The sequence below is a fragment of the Oryzias latipes genome, chromosome 4 (assembly GCF_053564925.1).
Source record: "Oryzias latipes strain Hd-rR chromosome 4, Olatipes_Hd-rR_3.1".
Taxonomy (NCBI): domain Eukaryota; kingdom Metazoa; phylum Chordata; class Actinopteri; order Beloniformes; family Adrianichthyidae; genus Oryzias; species Oryzias latipes.
Window position 1 is genome coordinate 2,722,316 of NC_136240.1, and position 23,734 is coordinate 2,746,049.

The 23,734-nt window shown below is 47.2% G+C and overlaps 3 protein-coding genes across 13 annotated transcripts in view; 2 read left to right on the top strand and 1 right to left on the bottom strand.

Moving 5' to 3' along the window:
- Nucleotides 1–8,032, top strand: part of sh3rf1 (SH3 domain containing ring finger 1) — a 40,104-nt gene extending 32,072 nt beyond the window's left edge. For 2 of the 4 annotated variants that reach the window (XM_078945441.1, XM_078945442.1), the window contains exon 13: nt 12–1,426. In XM_078945441.1, coding sequence (XP_078801567.1) covers nt 12–111 — 100 coding nt within the window. In that variant the 3' untranslated portion in view covers nt 112–1,426. Of the gene's footprint in view, nt 1–11; nt 1,427–7,911 lie in introns of those variants that run through there. The other 2 variants (XR_013655436.1, XR_013655437.1) reach the window with 2 other exon arrangements.
- On the top strand, nt 6,672–11,672 carry cbr4 (carbonyl reductase 4). Of its 2 annotated transcripts, XM_011472872.4 has the most exons (6): nt 6,672–6,804; nt 6,918–7,097; nt 7,912–8,032; nt 8,104–8,240; nt 8,985–9,119; nt 9,187–11,672. In XM_011472872.4, the coding sequence occupies exons 2-6, from the start codon at nt 6,947–6,949 to the stop codon at nt 9,363–9,365; spliced, it is 723 nt and encodes a 240-aa protein (XP_011471174.1). In that variant the 5' UTR covers nt 6,672–6,804; nt 6,918–6,946; the 3' UTR covers nt 9,366–11,672. The 2 variants fall into 2 exon arrangements, with proteins under 2 accessions (XP_011471174.1, XP_004067613.1); XM_004067565.5 differs by lacking the exon at nt 6,672–6,804 and having other exon boundaries at nt 6,877–7,097.
- Nucleotides 9,655–23,734, bottom strand: part of palld (palladin, cytoskeletal associated protein) — a 69,670-nt gene continuing 55,590 nt past the window's right edge. For 4 of the 7 annotated variants that reach the window (XM_023953896.2, XM_023953891.2, XM_078945438.1 and 1 more), the window contains 11 exons: nt 18,041–18,721; nt 15,943–16,087; nt 15,678–15,779; nt 15,235–15,456; nt 13,624–13,773; nt 13,421–13,509; nt 12,297–12,429; nt 10,959–11,166; nt 10,730–10,895; nt 10,528–10,661; nt 9,655–10,451 (listed from right to left, as the gene is read on the bottom strand). In XM_023953896.2, coding sequence (XP_023809664.1) covers nt 10,291–10,451; nt 10,528–10,661; nt 10,730–10,895; nt 10,959–11,166; nt 12,297–12,429; nt 13,421–13,509; nt 13,624–13,773; nt 15,235–15,456; nt 15,678–15,779; nt 15,943–16,087; nt 18,041–18,721 — 2,191 coding nt within the window. In that variant the 3' untranslated portion in view covers nt 9,655–10,290. The remainder of the gene's footprint in view (nt 10,452–10,527; nt 10,662–10,729; nt 10,896–10,958; nt 11,167–12,296; nt 12,430–13,420; nt 13,510–13,623; nt 13,774–15,234; nt 15,457–15,677; nt 15,780–15,942; nt 16,088–18,040; nt 18,722–23,734) is intronic. The other 3 variants (XM_023953897.2, XM_078945437.1, XM_078945439.1) reach the window with 1 other exon arrangement.

A 23,734-nucleotide genomic window follows, 5' to 3' on the forward strand; every position in this document is an offset into this window, starting at 1 on the left:
TTCTCCTCCAGTTCCAGCATCACTCCGTGTGGTGAGAAAGACGCTGCTCTGCGGTCTTTACCTGCAGCAGTGTTTGGAACCTCCAGCTTCAGTCTGAGCTGCGCCTGCTAGGAGAGGCCACTGAAGCTGCAGGGGTTTGGGGCTTTGGCATGTTAGAGGCTGCTGGACTGTCTGGCTGCTTGGAGACACTTTGCAGTCAGATTGAGCTTAATTTGTACATTGTTTGTATTTACTGACCAGAATAGCTGCTCCTTTAACCTTTTGGCGATAGCCAGACAGAGCTCTGCCACACTCAGAGCCATACTTCATGGTTTCAGTGTATATTTATGATTTAGACATTTCACCTGCTGCTCGTGGGGTTTGTGGCGTGTAACTAACCCAGCCTTCATTCAGTGAGGGGGTGGGGGGCTCAGATTTGTACACACTAACTCGTTATTAATGTGACCTGTGGCAATAAAACAGCCGGCTAACAGAAGAAAGCACAGAATGTTGTTCCTGCAGCAGCGTGTTTGCTGGTGTCCACACACACACACACACACACACACACACACACACACACACACACACACACACACACACACAGTGTGCTTCTATGGAAAATACGATTTTTCACGTTGAAATCCATCTTTGAGCCTTTTTGTTTTGATCTATGCTGTACTTGAATTTCCTTCTTCTGGAAACGCTTTGGCCAAACATGGAAACAAACAGTCACAGCTGGTGATGCTGGAAGTGTAATGTTGGATCACCAGAACAGACTGACGTGTGTTCACTGAGGAGCTCACAGCATCAATGCCTGTGTCCCTCGGGGCGTCCCTCGGGGCGTCCCTCAGAGGGTCAACAAACGTTTCAGGACTACACTCAAACCTGTTTTTTTTTCATTCTTTAGGCCGGAGTTTCAAGCACATGTTTTTGTTTTGTTGTTTGTTGAGAGGGACCACTGTCTAACTGGCTGACGGAATATGTTTTTACTAATTGGAGATGTGGAGATGAGAATGGTACGGATCACTGTTGGGGCCTTTTTGATGTCCTGAAATGATTTACCTGACGTTGCATTATTGTCTTAGCAATCACACCGACCTGGAGCCTTTTGCTAAGGGGGGTGTCTTTGTGTCACTGCAGAGCCTTTAGCCCAGAAACCCAGCAGAAATGGACATGTGCACCATCACCGCATGTCTGTAACCTTTGATGCTGCACCTTCTCTGAACCAGAATCCATGATTGGAACCTTAGATTTCTTCAAACTGATGGCAGCTGAGGTTTGCTTGCCCCAGCTTAACACCTTTTTTTTTAAGTCTGTTAGTCGGTTTTCTGTCTGAGATTAGTGAAACTGAAAATTGTTTGGCACATGTGGAGATAAATATGACAAAGTGTTTGAGGGAAATCGCACATTTTGTATAAAAAATTCTAATAAATGATTTGCAAACGTCTCTCCTCCTTCTCTTCCTTTTTTTGCTGTCATTCCTGGGCTGGAACCAAACTGTCCCACAGTGAGTATGATGGAGGTAAAAACAAGGGACCTGGAGGCAGGCATGTGTCCCACATTATCAGCACAGAGGAAATCAATTGTCAGAGCTGGAGTGCGTGCGGCCAGGGAGGCGGAGCTTCTCCCAGCCACGAGCCTGCGGGTTGTTTGGCTGGGAGACGCATACAGGAAGTGACAGGCTCCCACAGCGGTCACTGCGTTGCTCCCTGCCGAGGATGGGTTACCATGGAAATACGTTTTTCCTGCACAGGAGAGTGGGATGTGTGCATTTCCTGCATGGAGATCAGTCTTCTTTCTGTGGTTGTGGGGGGGAGTTTACTCACAACTTGGTTGCAGGAAAACTGGTCTGACAGTCAGAGGTTACATGTTTGGTAAATGTTGAAATGGGAAGAGCTGAGGGTGTGAAAAGCAGCCAACAGTCCAAAGGCTGTGAGGAGCTTGTGGGCCGAGCCTCAGGTCAAGAATTTAAGCTGCAAACTGAGAAGTCAGGTAAAAAAAAAAAGAAAAAAGCCTTAAGGCCTGCTGCCCTACAAAAACTAAAATATCATTAAAAAGTGTCATAATTTTCATAATTCCACTCAAAAAATTAAACCTTCATAGAAATTAGAGCCCTCTGCTTAATTGCTTGTTTTCCTATAAATGTAGGTTCCAGCTCCTAAAACCCTCAAAAATCAGATTTCAGAAAATTAGAAATCTGTCCAAATTCTGCAGGACATGAATGTTTTCAGCTGACTTTCAGCAACTAATCATCTCCCACACTCCAAGCAGCTGCACAGGTTCCCACATGTCCTTCAATTGGTTGAGTTGGGTTGGATCTGGGGAAGACCATCATTGACCCCTCCATAGTCTGGGGAAGCCACTACAGTTCCTGGCTAAGGAGGCTGGCTGTTCACAGAGCGCCGTGTCCAAGCAGATCAACGGAACGTCTAATGGAAGGACAAAGTGGAGCAGGAGAAGACGCTCCAGCAAAGAGACTTCAGCGGATCAGCAAAAGGACAAGATTCAAGGAGCTGCAGACCTCCAGAAAGCCTGGACTGAGGTGGAGGAACAGCTTCAAGAACCTCCACCTTCAGGAGACGGGATCCAACTGTCGGGTTCATCGGGTCAAGAACCTTCTGAGCCTGGACCAACGGAGGAAACGTCTCAACTGGACCAAGAAGAAGAAGGACTGCACTGTTGGTCAGTGGTCCAAGGTCCTGGTTTCTGATGAAAGGAAAGTCTGTCTTCCCTTTGGGAATCAAGGTCCAAGGGTTTGGAGCAGAACCCGAGCTGCTGCAGGTCCAGAGGGAAATCTCCACAGTCATGATTTGGGCTGAAATGTCCAGAACTGGTGTGGGGAAACTCTGCTTTCTTCATCCAGAATCACTGCAACAGTCTAGAATGTTCTAGAGGACTTCAGGATTCCTTCTGCTGAGGATCTGGATGCAGATTTCATCTTCCAGCAGGACCTGGTCTCTGTCCAGACTATGGAAGGGTTTGGATGGAGATTTCACTTTGGAAAGAATTGATTAGGATTTGATGTCAGCAGAATCTCTGTCTTTATCTTTTGGTAAAAACCCAGAACTAAATGGAGATTTCTGCACAGTTGTTTAATTTTCTAAAATCCTGTTTTTGTGGGTTTTATGAACTGGAACTCAAATTTTTTTACCATTATTTATTTATTTTAACTCGTCATGTCCAACAACGGAGCAGAAAAATGAGGGCTGCAGGCCTCCTGTTTTGGACATATTTCACTGTTTCAACATGGATTATGAATCTTCTAACACACCAGGTGTGTATTTGTATAAACCTCTTTTGTAATTTAGACTAAACATTATTTTTTACATTCATTATATTTGTATCTTTTCTTTGGACTGGATGGAAAATAAGGAGAGGAATATTAGGAGAGGTGAGGGCACAGAAGAAAGGGGGGAGGGGGGTTAAGGAAATGGGAGAATGATTATCCCTTGTGCTATCCATGTTAACGTTGGGAGTTGGGTCATCTAGACCCACGAGACCAGGGGTGTCAAACTCATTTTGGTTCGGGGGCCACATTCAGCCCGTCTGATCTCAAGTGGGCCGGACCATAACATAAAAGCAAAATAACAGCTTTGTTTTAGTTTTTTTTACTCAGTTGGAAAAAATGCCTCAATCAACATAGTAGCCTAATCACTTAGGGCTAATGGATCCCAAATAAAATTAATTTCAATTAAAGAAAAGTTGGTCTATTCAAATGAATACAGACTGAATCTTTTACATGTGACACTGAAGCAATCCAGAAACTTTTCTTTATGGTGAGTCTCTCAGTGGTGCTGAATGTTATATTCTTTGAACACTGCGATGTTGGTGACATACAAAGCATTTGGGTTTTGCATTCAGCTTCATGAAAGAAAAAAAAACTGTCCATTTTTCCTGGAAATCTCTTCGCTCCACTTCACTTTTTGACAACATTTTCGTCATTAGGGTGTCGCTACTGATCATCCTTATAGCAAGATAACAGCGGTGAGGCTCATAGGGAACCAAAGTGAATCTTAACCAGACGCAGAGCTGTTATGTTTCACTTTTGGCACGTGCAGAGATATGCTGTTTCACCTGTTTTGCTTTTCCTTTACTCCCCCTAGTGGCGGAATTGCACATTTCGGTTATTTCTTTAAAAAAACTCCCCACAGGAATGGACTAGAAACTTGTTTTCTTTTTTAATCATCCTTATGATTTTTACTCTTCATGTGTGCGCCGGAGTAAACCACCTGGGGCCGTATGTTTGACACCCCTGCACTAGACAGTGCTCTGAACCTTTTTTCTTCAATGATTTGTGATCTTCACTGGTGCCCATGGATTACATGAAATCTTTCCACCTTTATCCACCTTTGTCATGGTAGGGAGAACACGTCAATGGAAGGGTGGGGTCATCTAAGATGGGTTAAAGGGGGGGGGGGGCTAAATTATTAAGCTACAAGAAGTTTATAATCATTACTGTGAGGTGTAAATGTTAGTCTAAAATGGGCGGGGCCTGTCCACACAATCAAATGTTACAAACATACCTGTTGGCTGCAGAAATGTTCACATACAAACATGTCAACGTGGAGACGATACAACTACAGCTCACACGCATACTTATGCCTTCAGACCAACAAGTGAAACATTTCATTCAGTCATGCAAACTATTTGTGCAAAGATGAGCTAACACCTTTTCCTTAAGTGAGTGTTTATGTTCTTCTAAAGTGGCTGATGGAATGTAGAAAGAAGGAGGGAGAGTGTCCAGCCATCCCCACACCAAGACCCCCACCACAGCAGCAGCGGCAGGCAGGACCCCCCAACACCCACACAGTAGCAGATAGAGAACAACCGCTCCCCAGGCGATCACATCCGCCACCCAGGCGGGACCGCCACAGGGGCCCCCAAAGCCAGAGAGCATGGAGGCATGGGGGGACAGAGTGCAAGCTCCAGCCCCCACCGCGCCTGGGGGCCTGGCGTGGGGCCCCATGCCAGGAAAGCACCCTCAGATGAGCAGCCCACTGCCACCCAGGAGTTATGAGCATCCCCCCACACCAACCCCAGACATGAGCCAGGGCCCCCCAAGGGAGACACACTCCAGGCAGCCACCCACCCAGCCCAGGGTTGGTCCAGGAGAGAGCAAGGGCCAGTCACCCCCACCCAGGAGGGAGACCCCAACTTATGTAAAATAGACAAATGGCTTCTTTCTAAACTAAGAAGGTATTTGTAAAGACTGGGCCAGAATCTATTTTTATGAAAGTTTATTTTTTTTAACCCTTGTGCTATCTTAGATGCACCCCCCCCCCCTTCCATTGAGGTGTTCTCCCTACCATGACAAAGGTGGATAAAGGTGGAAAGATTTCATGTAATCCATGGACACCAGTGAAGATCACAAATCATTGAAGAAAAAAGGTTTAGAGCACTGTCTAGTGCAGGGATCCCCAAGTCCAGGCCTAGAGGGCCGGTGTCCTGCTGGTTTTCCAGAAACCCCTCCTCATTTGCTGCTGATTACTTGGATCAGGTGTGTTTAGCCAATAAAGAGCTTCAAAGGCAGGTTGGTTGGAAAACATGTAGGACGCGGGCCCTCCAGGCTTTGATTTGGGGACCCCTGGTCTAGTGGGTCTAGATGACCCAACTCCCAATGGTAAAGTGCCTAGGATAGCAAAAGGGTTACTGGTATTATGGAAATAAAGTATTCAATCCCTCAACTTCCTCACATATGAACAGAAGTTCCATCCATTCCTAACCCAGAGTTCAATGTGATGTGGGTCCACCTTTTGCAGCTCTTACAGCTCCAACTCTTCTGGAAAGGCTGTCCACAAGGTTGGAAGCATGGAATTGTCCAAAATGACAACTGGAACTGACTGGGCAGTTCCAGTGGCGGCGTGCTCTACACCACTGCATCAACACTTTGCATTGCACTGATGTGTGGCTTGGAGGCAGCTGCTCAACCATGGAAACCCATTCCATGAAGCTCTCTGAGTGCTGGACTTGTAATCTAAAAGTCACAGGCAGTTTGGAGCTCTGTAGCCATTGTAGCACTATGAGCTTCAGCATCCTCTGACCTCTCCATCAGTTTACGTGGTCTACGTGGCTGAGAGTTTGATTTGATACACCTGTGCCCAGGCCAAGTCATTGAAACACCTGACCGATCATTTGAATGAATTTGAGTGAATACTTTTGGTTATATGGTGTATGTCTTCTTGGGGGACGATGATGTGTGGAGCAAAGAGGAAATGACTGTATGCAATTAAAAATCAATGTGTTGCTGCTCCGTTCTCTGCTCGGCTCACATCAGTATGAATAAACGTCAGAGGGTTGAGGTCAGTGAACAAAGACTTTCACATCAGTTCAAATAAGTTTTCAGACAAAATAAGACATTTTGGATTAAAATGATTTTTAAAAAATTCATTTTATCCATTTGAATTGAATAAAGGGTCAATCAATACAATTGATTTAATAGTACTGGCAGTAATGGCTACATCTTATGGTAATAGTACTTTAGTTCAAACTAAAAAATGAAACAAAGGTTTTTAAAAAAACTTCATAAGATTTATATAACGGGTATAACAGATTAAGACCTTTATAAAATAAAAGGTAATATTTTATGGAGAATCTATATTTATTTCCAAATAAAATAAATTCTTCGTTCACTGATCGTCAGTGTGATAACGGGTCAGGTGTTTAAGGTGTAGATGCACTGCGCCCTCTAGCGGCCGCAGTGGAGCAGTGCAGCCACAGCAAACATGGCGTCTGTCTGCCGCGAACGTCCTAACAGTAACGCTGTTTTTAAATACAATAAAGACGTTTTCAGCCGAAAAGAAGTCGTTCAAATGGGACAAAAGTAAAGTAAGAAATCTGTTACTTTGTATCAGATAAATTTTACTACTAAAAACTGCCTGTTTTGAGCGGAAATGACGTAACCGAGGCTTCTCTTCCACTTCGCCCTCGCGTCGCTGCAGCCTGTTTGTCTCCTGTCTGGGGGGGGGTCATGTCCCCGTCCCGGCTCGCCGTGGTGTGTGGGGGCTCCAGGGGGATCGGGGCGGCGGTGTCCCACCTGCTGGCAGAGAGGGGCTGCAGGTTGGCTGTTGTCTCAAGGAACGAAGACGCGTCCCGGGCCGCTGTGGCTGCTCTGCCCGGAGGTAAAGCACGGCCTCCGTCACCGAACACTGTCGGTTCTCCTGATGCTCACCTGTCTGATGACGTCATGGAGTAGAAAAGGCGCTCCGGATAAATCCTCTAGTGGTGGAACCGCTCTAGCTGAGTACGAGAGGTTAAATACTAAACTGCTGCTCATCCATCCGTCACTCTTCAGAACCCCATGAACCCCTCTTGGGGTCATAGGGCCGCTGGGGCCAACCAGCTGCTGTTGGTTGACACAGTCACACACTCACAAATGTCTAGGGGCCAGAGAGTCACCAGTTAACCTATGAAACATGTTTTTGGACTGGGGGAGGAAGCCTGGAGAAAGACCCACACATGCACGGAGAGAACATGGCTGGGTTTCAAACCAGGGCCTTCTTGCGTGAGAGTGCTAGCCACTACACCAGGGTACAGCCCTCTGCTGCATGTGCAGACTGCTTTAAGAAGACTTCTGTGAACGGACTAGAAGGTTCCGTCTGCAGAGAAGACGGACTGAGGGTCACTCCCCCCCCAGAGTCATTCAGGAGAAAATGGAGAACCCTATAGGACGATGGTCATGTCTGAGTTTGGCATAAATAACAACAAACATCTGGATGTCCCTAAGTCCTCCTTCCTGTTTTCCTCTGTAGTTCTGTCAGATCCAGGACCAGCCTGTGAGTGTCTTCCTCCCCTGCAGGAATGTGTCTGTAGAAGTTCAGCAGGAACATTAGAATGCTCCAGACACCATAGCAGAGCTTGCATGTGGTGGAAGTCTGCAGATGTCTCAGAATGGGTTTGTCCCTGGAACCACAGCCAGCTGTGTCTTCTCCTCAGCTGACCACGTGGCGTTCAGCTGCGACGTCTCCCAGGAGCAGGAGGTGCAGAGAACCTTTGAAAGCATCAGGAGGAGCTGCGGACGTGTGACCTACCTTGTGAACGCCGCAGGCATCAACAGGTGAGCTGTGCTGCAGCGTCCGTGTCCGGCCTGCGGCGGTGAAGCTGAGGTGTTTGTGACTGTGTCCTCAGAGACGCTGTGCTGCTGAGGACCAGTTCTGAGGACATGCTGGCTCTGCTTCACACCAACCTGCTGGGCTGCATGCTGACCTGCAGGGCGGCGATGCGGGACATGCTGCACATGCGGGACGCCGCCATCGTTAACATAGGTGCGGACGGCATTTCTGCAATGTCTCGCTCTTTTTGACCACTAGGGGGCAGAAGATGGCAGGATTTCCCGTGTCCTGTAGCTTTAAGCCTTTACACGTTGAGATCGGAGTATTCCACCTCGACCTTTCCTTGTTCATTTGAACATAAAACTCTCAAAATATATTCAATAAATGAAATTTATTAATGGCCCCTGTCAATCATAACAACACTATAGAAATGGTCGTTTTTCTTTGTTCTAGATGCTTAAATCTTGTAAAATAACAGCAAAAAACTACAGATTTGTATTTTTGGCATGTTTTTCCTCTGAAAACTGTAGATGAACTGATCCAAAAGTTGGAGATGACAAAAGCTCCAATATTACTCACCATGTTTGCAGCATCACTAATCTAAGGCTGGCGTTGGGAGGGGCTGTAAGCTAGAGGGAAATGGGGATGGGCTTGCTCCACTCCGACAGCCAGAGTCAGAGGTGAATTTCTGACGAGCTCCTGCCGCTCTGCAGAAACTATGTTGTAGACACCATGCAGGCTTTTGGGACTGGGAGCATATGACGACAGATGAAAAGATGATGGGACTTTAAAGGGTTTTTCAAACTTTCAGGGAGTTCCAGCATTTTGACCTGTTTTTAGTTGAACTCTTGTCATTAAAATGTGGATGGTAAACGTTTGTAGGACTCGGGTTTGTTCTGCTTCACTGGGATGAACGGTGAATAAAGATCTGCAGACTGTTGTGCTTCCTGTCTGCAGGCTCTGTGGTGGGCCTCAAAGGGAACGCCGGCCAGTGCGCCTACAGCGCCACCAAGGCGGGCTTAGCGGGCTTCACTCGCTCTCTGGCCAAGGAAGTGGCGTCACGTAACGTCAGGGTGAACCTGCTGGCGCCAGGTACCGCGTGGCTCCGCCTTCATGATCCTCTGAGCGCTCTTCCTCCAACCATCGCGCTTTTCCTCAGGTTTCATCCACACCGACATGACCGCCGGGCTGAGTGAGGAGCAGAGCGCGCGCTCAATCCCGCTGGGGAGGTTTGGCGAGCCGGAGGACGTGGCGCAGGCGGCCCTGTTCCTGTTGGAGTCTCCGTACGTCACGGGACAGGTGCTGGTGGTGGATGGGGGGCTGCACCTTACCATGTAGAGGAAGCTCCGATCTTTATGATCTTCCATTCAGAGACGATGGGGTCTGGCCCGGTCCACTACCCCAAAGGTCCAGAATGAAATCGTGGGGTTTACACCGTTCGTCTTTTTCTGGGACTGTAAGGCCTCCACCTCTGACTGTTATGCTGTTGTTTCTCCGGGAAACCCCCACCATGAGATGAGCTGGACTTTTATTAATGATCCCCACTTGAAAAACCAGAACAATCCACACACAGGAGCAGAACCGGGCCGGCAGGCAAATGTGAAAAAGGAGACAAAGACGGTGAATGTAAAGAAACCTTTTTTGAGTGTTTATTACCTCCAAATACTGAGAAAAGAGTCGTGTGTGACTCTACAAGTGTCCAAAAGGAACATGCGGAGAAAGCTGGTGTCCAAGGCTAAGAATAGATTTATAAAACGTCAGAATCCAAACCGTTTCTATCTATGAGCAGAAGGTTGTGAGGATAACTGAACCGCAGAGGAGCTTTGGTTTTCATACAAAAATAAAATGAAAAGACTGAAAACGTTCTAAAGGGAAACCTCCACGGGCATTTAAGATCTCAGATGTTCTGGATTCAAACCAGTCAAGGAAGCAGAAACGTTGCTCTTCATCACCACCTCTCCCCCAGGTCAACCTGCTTCATCCCTCGTCGTCTCCTCCTCTTTACTAACATCTGTCCCTCAGAAAAGCCTCCTAACCTGAGCTGGAACTGTCCTGTTGGTGGGGGGGCTTGGTTTGGTGGAGGTGCAGTCGGTAGGGTGGGGGGAGGAAACTCTTCAGCATGCAGAGGGGGGATGTCGGGCACTGTATCAGCATGGAGGGGTCCTGGAGTCTTCTCTCATCCTCATCTGTGATGTTTGTAATGGCGCCCTCTCCCTTTGCGTCTGGGTGCCCCGCCCCCTTTCAGAGTCTCAGACCGTGGGTTCTACAGATCCTCGCTCTCCACCAGGGCCCCCGGCGGGAGGGGGCTGGAGTCGGGGAAGAAGGCGGCCTTCACGTCCAGACCTCGCTCCGTCAGGGCAGCGTAGCGGCTGGTGGAAGGCCGCACCTTCTTGGGTTTGGGGAGGTTGGGCTGCTGCCACTGAGCTGAGGGGGGGGGGCAAAGAGGGTTCAGTGTCAGAGGGAGAAGCCCCGCCCACCCACTCTGTTCCTGCACACTTACTGTGGACGTCGAGGCGTGCTGTGCTGGAGACGATGCCGGCGTCGTTCTTGGCTGAAACCGTGTACCAGCCAGCGTCCTCCTTCGAGGCGGGCTGGATGATCATACACAGGTAGCCGCAGTTGTCCTGGTGCATGCTGGGAGAGAGCAGAGGCCGTTGACCCTCACATCGTTCACTTTGCTTTTGACAGGAAAGCCGTCAAACCTTATTCTGTCCGTGTTGTGAGTGAAGGACTCGTTCTCCCGCTTCCAAAAGATCTGGGGGTACGGAACCCCCGTGACCCGGCACTCCAGCCGCACAGGGTGGCCCTCCGCCACGCTGGTGTTCTGCAGCTTCTCCACAAACGACGGCGCCTTGTGCATCTCTCTGGCTGTGGGGACGGAGGGTTTGAGTCCACGCGGCTGCAGACTGCGCTGCTGCCACAAACACTCACCTGCAACGATGAGCTCCAGGTTGAAGGAGTTCTGGCCGGCCCGGTTGCTGGCAATGCAGGTGTAGATGCCGGCGTCGCGACTCGTCACGGGCTCGATGACCAGCGAGTGCACGCCGTTCTCCCTCACCAGCATCTTGTGGGAGGAGTCAGGGCGGATGCTGTGTCCATTCAGCTGCCAGACGAGGTCAGGGGTCGGCAGGCCGCTAACCTTCAGGTGGAGGAGAGAGAGGCTCTTTGATCATCCTCTGATTTATTGTGAAAGTGTTTCTGATCATCCTGTTTCTAGTTCAAGTCGTTTTCTTGAACATATTTCTGCAGAGCGGCAGGAGTTCATTAGAAACTCACCTCCCAGTTGTGGGCGGGACTGTTGCCGTTGACTGACCCTTCACCTCCTAGTAACTGAGAGCTCTCTGTTTACATTCCCTCCCACTAGTTTACAGCCCCTCACAACCATAAGCTAACATTAGCGGTGCAACAAAAATGGTGGCCAACATCAGATCTATCCATCCATTCTAGTTCTGATCCAGATTCCAGCTCAGACCAGGAAATCAGACGTTCATGGATCTGTGGGTGGAGGATCAGAATGGAGCAGAGCAGAGAGCTTGAGACCCGCCAGCAGAATTTATACTTAACAAATACACTCTTTCTTAAAACAGTTTTTCCTCTGCTCCTGATTCCCAACTATTTGAATAAAGAGAAACTTCTGAATGTAAATTTAATCTTCATTTTCTGTATTTACATCCTCTATCTTAAGAAACAACCACCGTTTTCCTCAGAGTTGGTGTTAAATGAAGCTGAAGCTTGTGTCAGCTTCACTGCAGCATGGATAGAACACCGTTTTTTCATCTGCATGCACCCACCAACACGGAATATAGAGCCAACACCTGCCCCCTCCCACCTGAAACCCACAACCACACAACAGCATTCCCAGAATTCCAAAGGAAGAGACGCCGCAGACATGTTCAGAAAGCTTCCAAGTAAACGGTCCTTCCTGGACCTGAGGTCCTGCAGGAGGCTCTCTGGTGGGGGGCATTGGGGGGGGGGGCATTCCAGGAACCTGACTTCATCAACAGGAAGTGGAATCTGTGTCCCCGCAGTCTGCTGACTAACACTGGGGGGAGGGGGGTCTTTTTCAGCCAAAACTAGAATTCAACCTTTTATGACACAAAAGCAGTGCAGACCCCCCCCCCCCCCCCCATGATTAAGACAGAAAAGGTTTCTAGATGGTTGGGGGCGGTGTCTAATGGCGGTCTGGTCAGACAGCTGATCGATCCGCTGATCCAGTCTGCTGCTCAGCTGTTGGACGTGCAGCAGCTAAGCCCCGCCCCCTGTGGTTACCTTGCAGTCCATCCGGCACAGGCGGCCCTCCTGGACGATCAGGTCCCCGGGGGCCTGCAGGAAGTGGGGGCGGAAGTGGCGCTCTTGGATGTTGTCGTTTTCGTCTCCGCTGTCTCTGGACCGGGATCTGGACCTGGGTGGGGGGTCAACAACACGGTTGTCATTGGAGTTGTACCTTTAAAGTCTGGACAGCGTTCTTAGAAGATATCCATCACAAACTTTCAACCACCTAAGATGTTTTCCTTTTCAGGTACAAAATAATTCCTAAAAGATGAGAAGAGCAGAAGGAGGCGAAATATTTCATTCCTATTTAGTACAAGATGTGATGATGTTTTTCTGCTTAGCATCACCTCACGCCATTGAAACCACGGACTGTATAAAAACTGGACTGAATACCCCCCCCCCCGTGCGTTTCAAACAGGAAGTACCTGCTGGCTTCAAGAAGCCAAAATCCCACAGACGTCGATAGAGACATGAACAGCTGTTACTGTCATTCTATTGGTCAGAATAATCGTTCTAGCTCTGATACGTTATTTAGCATCTACTTGATACTCCTCTTTTTTTTCATAATATTTTTTCTGTAGTTCAAGTTGTTCAAGTTATAAACTGACCAATTAGATGCTTTAATGACGTTAGGTGGTGCCTGCTTTTAGATGACCCCCCCCCCTTACATTGACGTGTTCTCCCTACCATGACAAAGGTGGATAAAGATGGAAAGATTTCATGTAATCCATGGACACCAGTGAAGATCACAAATCATTGAAGAAAAAAGGTTCAGAGCACTGTCTAGTGGGTCTAGATGACCCAACTCCCAATGTTAAAGTGCCTAGGATAGAACAAGGGTTAATCTGCTCTCCTTCTGGCAGTGACCACAGCTCCTACTGAGGTCAGGTCAGGACTCTGCTGTTATGACAAATGCCCCCCATCAGCCAGGATGGAAATGAGAGGCGTGGGGGTTTTTATCTGATCAGGGAGAGCTCCTCAAGTGGATGTAGAACTTCCTGCGCCGCCGTTGGTGCGTGAAAGCCGGCTGTGCACGTCAAAACAGCGAGGAGCAGCAGGTGTGGGTGCATGCAGGCATCGTGGAGACGTGGGCGGGTGCAGGTGACAGAGCAGAGCCTCACCTGCGCATTTGTCCAGGTGTGGATCTCTGGCTGCGCCCTCGCTGGTTCACCGCCTGCACCATCATCCTGCCGGTGCAGCTCACTCGGCCCTGAGGGAGGGAGGGAGGCAGCACAGTTATAGACGGCAAAAGTATGTTTCTGCACATGAACGTGTACAGGTTTGATCCCTGGCCTCCTGCAGCCTCACAAACGCGCCTCCTTACTTGTGGGTTTGCGGCCAGGATGGTGTAGTTGCCGTCATCATCCAGCGAGGCGGCGGCGGTGTGCAGAGAGCAGGTCCCGTCCGGGTGTCTGTTGATTCTGTAGTGCTCACTGCGCTTGGAGATCTGCTTGCCGTCTTTAAACCAGTAGATCTTTGGAGGAAAGGAGGATTTCCAGTAAACGTTCAGGGTTGTTCCTGGACAGGAAGTGTCCGTCCTCATTTCTGTCAACAGTGTTTTCCTGCTCAAAGAGGAGTTCCTGGGCAGAGTTAGGGTTCGAATCCCTGTTCACTCCCGTGTGTTCATTCTGGTTGGGGGCTTGACAGATTCCACGCTAAAGGAATTTTCTGAAATGTTTTTTAAGTTGATAGTGTTGGAGGGAAAGATGTGATCTGACCGCTTTATTATATGGAAAGATAAAAAGTTTCAGCTGCTTTATCCTCCTCTTTGGTAAACTTTGATCAAACATTTTGCTCATTCAGAACTAAGGTGTACAATTTTATTGACTTTATCTTTTTGAAATCAATTTGCATAAATGTTTGATTTTTCCTTTGGATTAATTGACTTTGATTTGATTTGTTTCTCAGACTTTTCTATTTGGTCATATTGGAATAATTGTAATAATCTTAACCTATTTCCCTGTTTTGGGATCAGAGTTCTGTTCTGAAACACGAAACCCAAAGCAGCTTTTTAGAGCAGAAACACAAATCCAGGGTAAACACCAGAAAATCCGCTTGAAAACTCAGCACACAAAGCCTTTATCCAGGAGAATGGGAACGTTTTTAGGAATATGTGGAGGTGGGCAGAGCAGAGCTGCTTTGGGTCGGCTCTCTGGTCGTTTGCAGAGAGATGCTGCAGATCTTTTGTGGTGAAATATGAATAACAAAATTCTGATGAGGAGATTCTGCAAAGATGAATAAATAAACACAACAGACGGCACTGCCCCCCCCAAAAGAACCCAGCCAGAACTCAAAGCAGAGCCGTCTCACTGTGGGCGCTAACCACTGCACCACATGCAGCCCTTTCTTTAATCACAAACAGGGAAAAAAAGGTTTTATGGTGAAATGTCGTTTTTCTAAATGACTGTCAGCAGTTTTTACAGCATCTCCTCTTTATTATTTTATGAATTATTTTATTTTTAACATTTTTGTGTTTGGTGTGTGTTTAAGTGCTGTTTTTTTTATTAGTGTGTTCAGTTTTGGGGTGTTTACTTCATTCAATGTTCTTCTTTCTTAAAGTACTCCGTCATAAGTGGGCAGCTGTGGTGCAGCGGTAGGGCGGTCGACCCATGATCGTAAGATTGCAGGTTCGATTCCCGCCTTGCACGCCCATGTGTCGAAGTGTCCTTGGGCAAGACACTGAATCCCACCTTGCCTCTGGTGGGAGGTTGGCGCCAGTGTTTGGCAGTGGAGCCGCCATCAGTGTGTGAATGTGTGTGTGCATGGGTGAATGGGACTGTGACTGTAAAGCGCTTTGGGCCTTCGTAAGAAGGTAGAAAGCGCTATATAAGTATACGCCATTTACCATAAGTGGATGTACAGTGCATTGGTTCTAAATAAGCTGTGAAGGTCTGAGCATTCATGGAAAAGCTCGACTCTTCTGTGAAACTCCCACCTTTGCTTTGGGTTCTCCCTTCACCCTGCAGGAGAACGTGACCGGCATGCCCTCAAACACTTTGTAGTGTTTGAGCTTCTGTTCAAAGGACGGCGCCACCCCCTGCCCGGCGGCGTCTTCATCGTACTGCACGTCCTCGTCTGACTCCTCCACCGGGGAGCGCTCCAAGCGGAATTCAATCTCACTGATAAGGCGCTGTTCGAAGCTGGACACTTTGTATTCCTGAAAGGGAGGAGGAGAGAACAGGAAGACCATGGTGAAAAACTACAGGGGGGGTGAACCCATGAAGCTGTAGTTCAGTCTCCCCCCTCACACATTTCCCAGCAGTCTCTGCAGTTGTAGCTGCGCATCACTGTGGGGGAGGGGGCTGATTAAACCACCACAGAGGCTTGCATAACACACTCTGTCACTCAGGGAGGTTGTGTGATGAAGAGCCGGCGTACCTGTGTGACCGGCTCCTCCGCCGGGTCCTGAGTGTTTAAGACTGTGGCAGCACTGTCGGCCCCCAGCAGCCTGCGGGCCATCTTCTCCTCATAGGTTAACCTCTGGAAGCAGGGATTAATGGGTCACCGCGGGTTAGTGTCTCAGTTTGTCCACAGATAACGTCACAGCACTTTTCTATGTTTTATTGGAGAGGTGTGTTAGTTGGTGTTAATCCACACTGAGAGGCGGATCACCCTTCTGACCCCCCCTTGGTAGAAAACACACCTGTTGGCCGTTGCTTGTGCGTTCCTCCTTAAAGCGCAGTTTCCTCTCCAAGTCCTGGATGACGGCGTCTTTAGACCCCTGGATGTCCGAGTCTGACGCCATGCGCTGCGTCTTGCTGATTGACGGCTTTTTGGGAATCACTTTTCTGAAATTACAAGAAAAAAAGCTTGTTTACTAATATGTGAGGAGGTTTTGTCCTCTCCTCAGCTTTCTTATCTGGAGGAGTCCAGAGCTCACATTCCTCTAAGGTGTCTTATCTCAGTCCGGCCTCAGCAGGAATGTTGGGGGGAGAGCAGGAATGAGGGGCCACTGATGAAAACATCACTGGCAGAGAGCCCATGATGGTGGGGGAAGGGGGGCCTATCCTGCAAGGACGGCTATAAAAAAGCCCCCCCACCTCAACTGGTGTATATTAACTAACAAGACAAAAGTCAAAGCAGCGGGAAACTGATGTGACCGTCTGTGTGATTTAGGCCTTTATCTTCAGCAGACGCTTTCCTCTAAGAGGATGTTCAAATGTTTACATGCAGCTTTAATGTAAACATTCAGCTCTCAATGTGTTAATGTAAAGAGCATCTCCAGGGGGGTATTCCAGAAAGCAGGTTATGCTAGCTCCCACGATAAGTTTGAGGCTAAGGAAGTTGATAACCTCAGCTTTCGGTTCCAGAAATGGAGGTATGTTTCAGGGTATGTCAAGTTACCATGGCAACTCATGCTCTGAATATAACCTGGTCTGGAGCAGGTTTAGTTGAAGGTTAGTTTGTTTACAGAGAGGTGAAGCAGCATGGCGTGTCCATTTAAAGATGATTTAGTGGATGAAGAAGCTCAGATAATACTTTTTCCACCATGAGAGGGTGATAAGACCACATATGGATGTTGGAAAAATAAACTTTTTACTTTGATCTAACTTAATTATTTGCTTCAGTTAAGATAAATCATTTTTTCTTAGTTAAGTCAGCTTACAAATAACACGTAGTTATCAGACAGTGATTTCACTTTCATTCAAATTAATTCAATTAAGTAGGTGTAACTTTGGTGCTGCTGTTAGATCGGCACCCCAAGGGATTGTGGGATATCATTCCCTTTGCCTGTCTGGACGGATTTGGGTTTAAGTGTGGATTTTTGACCAAATGTGTTTAGTTGTTTAGCTATTTTACTGTGTTTTGTCAAATTATTTGTCCTGTTATGTTTAACTCTTTCTGCACCATGAGTGAGAGGGAGGAAGAGGATGATGAGTTTATTTAGCAGCGTTAGTGCTAAAATAGATAGATATTAAACCTCCAGTTATAGTCAGGGAGATGAGAATTAAATGTTAGCTATATGTTGAAAATCTACACTGTATCATTTATTTTAATTTTGTAAAAATGAGAAAATCTGTAGCCTCTAACTTCGACATTTGAGAGTTCAAGAAGTAAAATAAATTAATATGGAAAAACATTAAATAGAATTGAAGTAATATGACATTTAGTTAGATTAATATGTAAATTTTAATTGTGAAAACAATTATTGAGTTGGATGGACGTTAGATATTAGGTTGAATAAATTTAACTCAATTACTTGTTACCAATTGAATCAATTCATTTAAGTTGGATAAGTTATATATACAAATTTGCATATGTAATTGGAAATAAGATCAGAAACTGATCCGTTTAGTTGGCCGTCATTTTTCTCCAAGCAGAAACTCTTTCTTTTGATGATGCAGCCGTATTACTTTTGTGATGGTCTTATAATCTTCATACGCCGTCATTTAAATCTCAGACTCCGTCTCACTGAAGTGTAGCGCTCTCATTTTTTCTCCAAGCGTTTCCATGGTGATCCATTGAGAATGTCTACATGTACCTGCTGTGCACGTGCATTAACCCAGGGTTACCAAGTGCAGCGTAATTATGCCAACTCATATCCGGTCTTTTGGAACCGACATACCCAGAGTAAGCTAGTTCAGGCGGACTTTAGCCAGAGTTCAGGCTTAAAGTCAGGCTAGTTTAAACATGCGTCCTGGAATACCCCCTGATCTGTTCTGACATGATGCTGAAGCGCCTTACGCAGGACCTTCAGCGGACCCGCATAGAGACGGGGGAGTGGAAGTGAGGACTCTTACACAGTGCCGTTGCCTTTAGGAAGACCCAGGGCGTTGACTGGAGGACTGCTGGGTGTAGTGGGGACAGAGGACAGCACGGAGGACAAAAAGCTAGAGGCAGGAGATGGAGGGATGGAGGAGAACGGAGAGGACACGTCTGAGTGGGCTGGAGACATGGAGGCAGGTGGAGGAGGAGGAGGAGGAGGAGGAGGAGGGAAGTCCTGGGTGAGGCCTGAGGGGGAGGACAGGTTGCTGGAAGTGAAGAAGGGTGGAGGTGGAGGTGGAAAGGAAGGAGAGCTTGGAGACTCAACGCTGCCAGCTTTGGTGAACGGGGGCAGGCTGACTCGGTTGAAGGGCTTGTGGGAGGCAGGAGGAGACAAAGGGGAGGACAGGCTGGACCCAGAGGAGCCGGAGAAGCTGTTGAGGAAGCCGCCTCCCCCAGGGCCCTGAGCGGCGATAAACTGTTTTGGCCGGGTGTAGTTGAAGGTGCTGGCCTGCATGGCTGTGCTGCTCTCCAGCTCCTGGAAGGATGGAGGAGGGGGAAGAGGAGGAGAGGATGAAGCCGGTGGAGGTATCTCCTGAAGTGGTGGCTGGGGAGGAGGTGGGAGGACTTCCTGGTTCTGCTGCTCTCGTCCCCAGTTAGCTGCTTCCTGCTGCTCCAGCAAAACCTGTTCCTGGAGCTGCTTCAGCTGGTCGGCGTTCCTGAGAAGAAAAACCCCATCAGAGCCCAAGTCACTTCAGCTTCACTGAAACTTAAAAAAACCAAATGGTTTGGAGTCAAAACTGAAGGTAATAGGTTCATTTGTCTGATTTCTAGTCAAATTACCTTCTTCTAAATATTGAATCAACCATTTAACTCATTTTTAGAAACTTCCTCTGAAGACCCACTCCAATGAAAAAGGTGTTTTCAGTGTTTTGAACATGTTCTCTGTCTGACGGAGGAAAGCAAATGAATCTAAAAATCGCATCACTGAGTATTTCTTTATTCAAACTATTGTGAATCAGGAGCAAAATGTCGTTTGAAAAAGCTCATATTTGTTACGTACAAACTACAATCAGTGGGTCACATTCTGCTCCATTCTGATGCCACCACTTACAGACAAAAAGATCCATGAACGTCTGGGATCTGCATCTAAACTGTACGGATGGATAGCTCACCATTTTAATTACACCACTAATGTTAGGATGGGGCTGTAAGCTGGCAGGAGAGAGAGTCAAAGGAATGATGGGGAATGAGGGCAGGCTCACTCTGCCACAATCTGCAGAAACTATGTCCCAGAAAACAACACAGGTTTTTGCTTTTCGGCTTAAAACGTTATAATCCTAATTTCAGTCAGACAACTCTTGCAGTAAGAAATATTTATTTCACATACTTAATTTTTCCACATTCTTTAAGTTGGCATTCACAACTTTTCCGTTTGGCATAAGGCTCCGTTCAATTCCATGAGATAATTTGCATAAAACCTTCGGGTGACAAAAAACCCCTTAACGGAGCCCACAGGTGGAAGCCGGGGAGGAGGGAGGGGTGAAGAATGAGCGCTGAAGGTAAGAGAGAATGAACAACTGCGCACCTGGGCTGAAATAGGACGCTGAGCAGGTGAGTTAATTGACTGAAGGGCCCAGGGGAATAACCTGTAAAACACTGCCGAGTGTGCCTGCCTGAAATTGCGACAGGTTGCTTATTTAAAGACTACTGGAAACACTTTGACAATAAATGATCAGAGTGAGACTTTAAACTTGCACTTTTTGTTCTCATAGCTAAGACATTATTTAAAATGTAAAAAGCTATTGTCTGTGTCTGAATTCTCTCCCTAACACCTAAAATATTATATAGGCTGGTTCAGGACTATCTATTGCCCTGGATTTAAACACAAAACAGACAAGTTCACTACTTTTCTTCTTTTAAAAAAAAAGCCAATTTAAACAAAGTAAAAACCTAATAAATATGAGCATTTAACAAAGACTACGTCTGAATCCTCTGTGTTCTGATGATGAAAACTTGGATATAATGCATTGTGCTCTATATTTGCTAATTCACAGACTCCTGGAAAATTTCTTGAATTATAGATTTGGACACACCAGCAAAATGACAAATTCCCTCTTGATGCACAAAGTAGTGAGGTCATTTGGACACAACTGTTAATTCACCAAAACATCTGCATAACATCTTCCCTCATTTTCAGGGAACTGACTTTCTTTGACTAAAGTTAAGCTAAAATGTAGGATGTCCAATAGCGCTTATTGAAGTGTTGGAGCAGGGGTCGGCAATCTGCGGCTCTGTCCTCCCTGAGCTGCGCCTCTCTGTGTTTTTGTAAAATAACTATCAGGTCTCAGATTGTCCTGGTGCCTTTGGCACCGTCAGGTAGAGCGAGCGAGCGGGCAGGAGGAAGACAGCAGCGTGAACACGTGGAGGGGGCGTGACAGAGCCAGTGACAGAAACTGCTGCTGTTCAGACAGGCACCTTGTCTGCCCCATGTAAATGAGACCTGCTGACAGCTCCCCAACACGCCAGCAGTGGGCTCCTGCTTCGGAGCAACACTCACACCTTTACTGAGCGTCAACACACAGCAGGAAGGAGGGCTGTTGGGGAGCAGAAGCTGATACCACGGCAGCTCCAACGTGGTTTTCTACTTCTGATGGGATGCTGCAGATCCAGCCCTGAGAGCAGCTAACGTCTGCCATGCACAGAGGCTGAACTCCTTCACAATTAGCCCTTTTTCAACACTCTTCATCAAGCTCCAAAGTGCAGCAGATGGTTTTCTACCTGCTCCGTCTTAACTCAACAAAACTAGTAGCTCTATATCTAGTCATTCTGCAGACCTGTTTGCATCTAACACGCAGAAGTCTTTCCCAAAGACAGAAAAAAGCAACAGATTCCCTGTTTTGTGTCATTGTGACCCTTGTGCTATCCTCAGCACTTTAACGTTGGGAGTTGGGTCATCTAGACCCACTAGACAGTGCACTGAACCTTTTTTCTTCAATGATTTGTGATCTTCACTGGTGTCCATGGATTCCATGAAATCTTTCCACCTTTATCCACCTTTGTCATGGTAGGAAGAACACGTCAATGGAAGGGGGGGTCATCTAAGATAGCACAAGGGATAATGAAGTCAAATGACTTTAGCAATGTAGAAACAGTTAACTTACACTAGCTCTATACCTTTAAATGCTCATTTTATCTTGTCCTATCAGATGACTTGCTTTTTACAGATCAAAATGTTTTCTATGAAGTGTATCCCTTAAGTGCGTTTTTGCAGTGAACAATTGCTGACATGGGTCCTGTTCAGAAATCCCAGATGTGCTTGTTGTCTCCACCAAGTTCCCATGACCTTTTCCAGATGTTGAATGGAGTTATTCTGTTTCTGTACCCCCCCCCCCCCCTTCCCTTTAGGTTCACCTGCATAAACTAAGCACAGAGGTGTAAGAAATCCTCTCTGCTGCAGGACTGACAACTCCGACTCCCTCATGCTCACACCTCAAAACATCCAACCTGTCCGTCACCTGGAGCTCTCCCTCCAGGACTCCCCCGCTGCAGAGACGTGCAGGTCTGCAGCTTTGTTGACATCTCCCTTTACATTTCCTCGAGGCCTCCGGATCAGGGCGCCGCCAAACCAGCGCTTTTACAGGAATAGTTTGGCAGCGTGGAAAACTCAGCAGCAGTTTCTTTCCTTTTTTGGCAGTGCTGTGGGAGCATCAGGCTGAAACGGCCGAGCATTTCCTCACAGCCTCTTCCCTCCACAGCCGCTTTACTGCGTCAGCAGGCAAAACCTCAAAGGCTGTTTTATGCTTCTGACCCCCCAGAGCAAATTCTAGCTAAAAATCACCAATGCAGACAAGATTTTGCTCAGTGGAGGCTCATGCTGTTACCCTTGTGCTATCCTATGACCACCCCCCCCCCCCCCTTACATTGACGTGTTAACGTTAAAGTGCCTAGGATAGCACAAGGGTTCGCATTCGAGTTGAAGGAACAACTTCAGCATTGTTTCAGCAAAGCCGCCTTTGAATTCCTGAAGGTTCAACGATGCCGGAGCGGGAAAAGGTCAGCGTGTGTTTTCTGCTGCATGAAGACGTTTATGGTTCCACAACAACATGCAAATGATCAGAGCCCTTTCTGCCACCAGGCCCAGGTTGAGCCAACCCACCATAGGGGTGTGTGTGTGTGTGTGTGTGTGTGTGGGGGGGGGGGGGGGGGGGGGGATGTCCCTCATCGTCACATCAGTTCATCTATCCACAGATCCATATTCTCCTTTGCTTCATTTAATTCGTCCTGTTAGTTTTCTGTTTGAAGCTCTCCCTGACATTAGCTTCTGCAATTACCAGGCTTGGGACAGGCACAAGCAGGACACTGTATTATATCTGTCTCTCCAATCATTTTTTGTCAGAATATATATATATATATATATATATATATATATATATATATATATATATATATATATATATATATAAATACACACAATACAATACATCCCTGTCACCCTCCGCGGGTGGTTTCTCCTCCAAGCTGGGGTCCTCTAGCAGAGGCCTGGGAGCTTGAGGGTCCTGCAGTATCTTAGCTGTTCCTAGCACTGCGCTTTTCTGGACTGAGAGGTCTGAGGTCTTTCCAGGTATCTGTTGTAGCCACTCCTCCAGCTTGGGGGTTACTGCCCGGAGTGCTCCAATTACCACAGGCACCACTGTCACCTTCACTTTCCAGGCTTTCTCCAGTTCTTCTCTGAGTCCCTGGTATTTCTCCAGTTTCTTATGTTCCTTCTTCCTGATGTTCCCATCGCTTGGCACTGCCACATCCACCACAACGGCTTTTCTCTGTTCTTTATCCACCACTACAATGTCTGGTTGGTTCTCCATTACCATCCATTCAGTCTGGATCTGGAAGTCCCACAGGATCTTTGCCCTCTCATTCTCTACCACCTTTGGAGGTGTTTCCCATTTTGACCTTGGGGTTTCCAGTCCATATTCTGCACACATGTTCCTGTATATTATTCCAGCCACTTGATTGTGGCGCTCCATGTATGCTTTCCCTGCCAGCATCTTACACCCTGCAGTTATGTGCTGGATTGTTTCAGGCGCCTCTTTGCACAGCCTACACCTTGGGTCTTGTCTGTTGTGGTAGATCTACACCTTGGGTCTTGTCTGGTGTGGTAGATCTACACCTTGGGTCTTGTCCGGTGTGGTAGATCTGAGCCTCTATTGCTCTGGTGCTCAGGGCTTGTTCCTGGGCTGCCAGGATGAGCGCTTCGGTGCTGTGCTGTAGGCCAGCCCTTTCTAGCCATTGGTAGAAAGGGCTGGCCTACAGGACAGCACCGAATATATATACATATATATATATACACACATGTATACATATATATATATATATATATATATATATACACACATGTATACATATATATATATATATATATATATATATATATATATATATATATATATATATATATGCACATACACACCTTAACCATGGCGTGTACATCAAGAAAGTGAAGCCACGCCCTCCTTATACATCTACCAATACGCAGCTACTCTAAATAGGCGACAGAGAGCACAGAGCACTCTAAATCATTTTTCCTAAAACATACTTCAACTTTTGGATTTAGTGGGTCATCATGTCTGGGGACGGTCGTGGCGTTTGGGGGAGCGTTGCCCCCCTTTGCCCATTGCTACTTCTAGCCTCGTCTGCCACCACAAGGTTTTTTTTTTTACTTAAAACTTCTT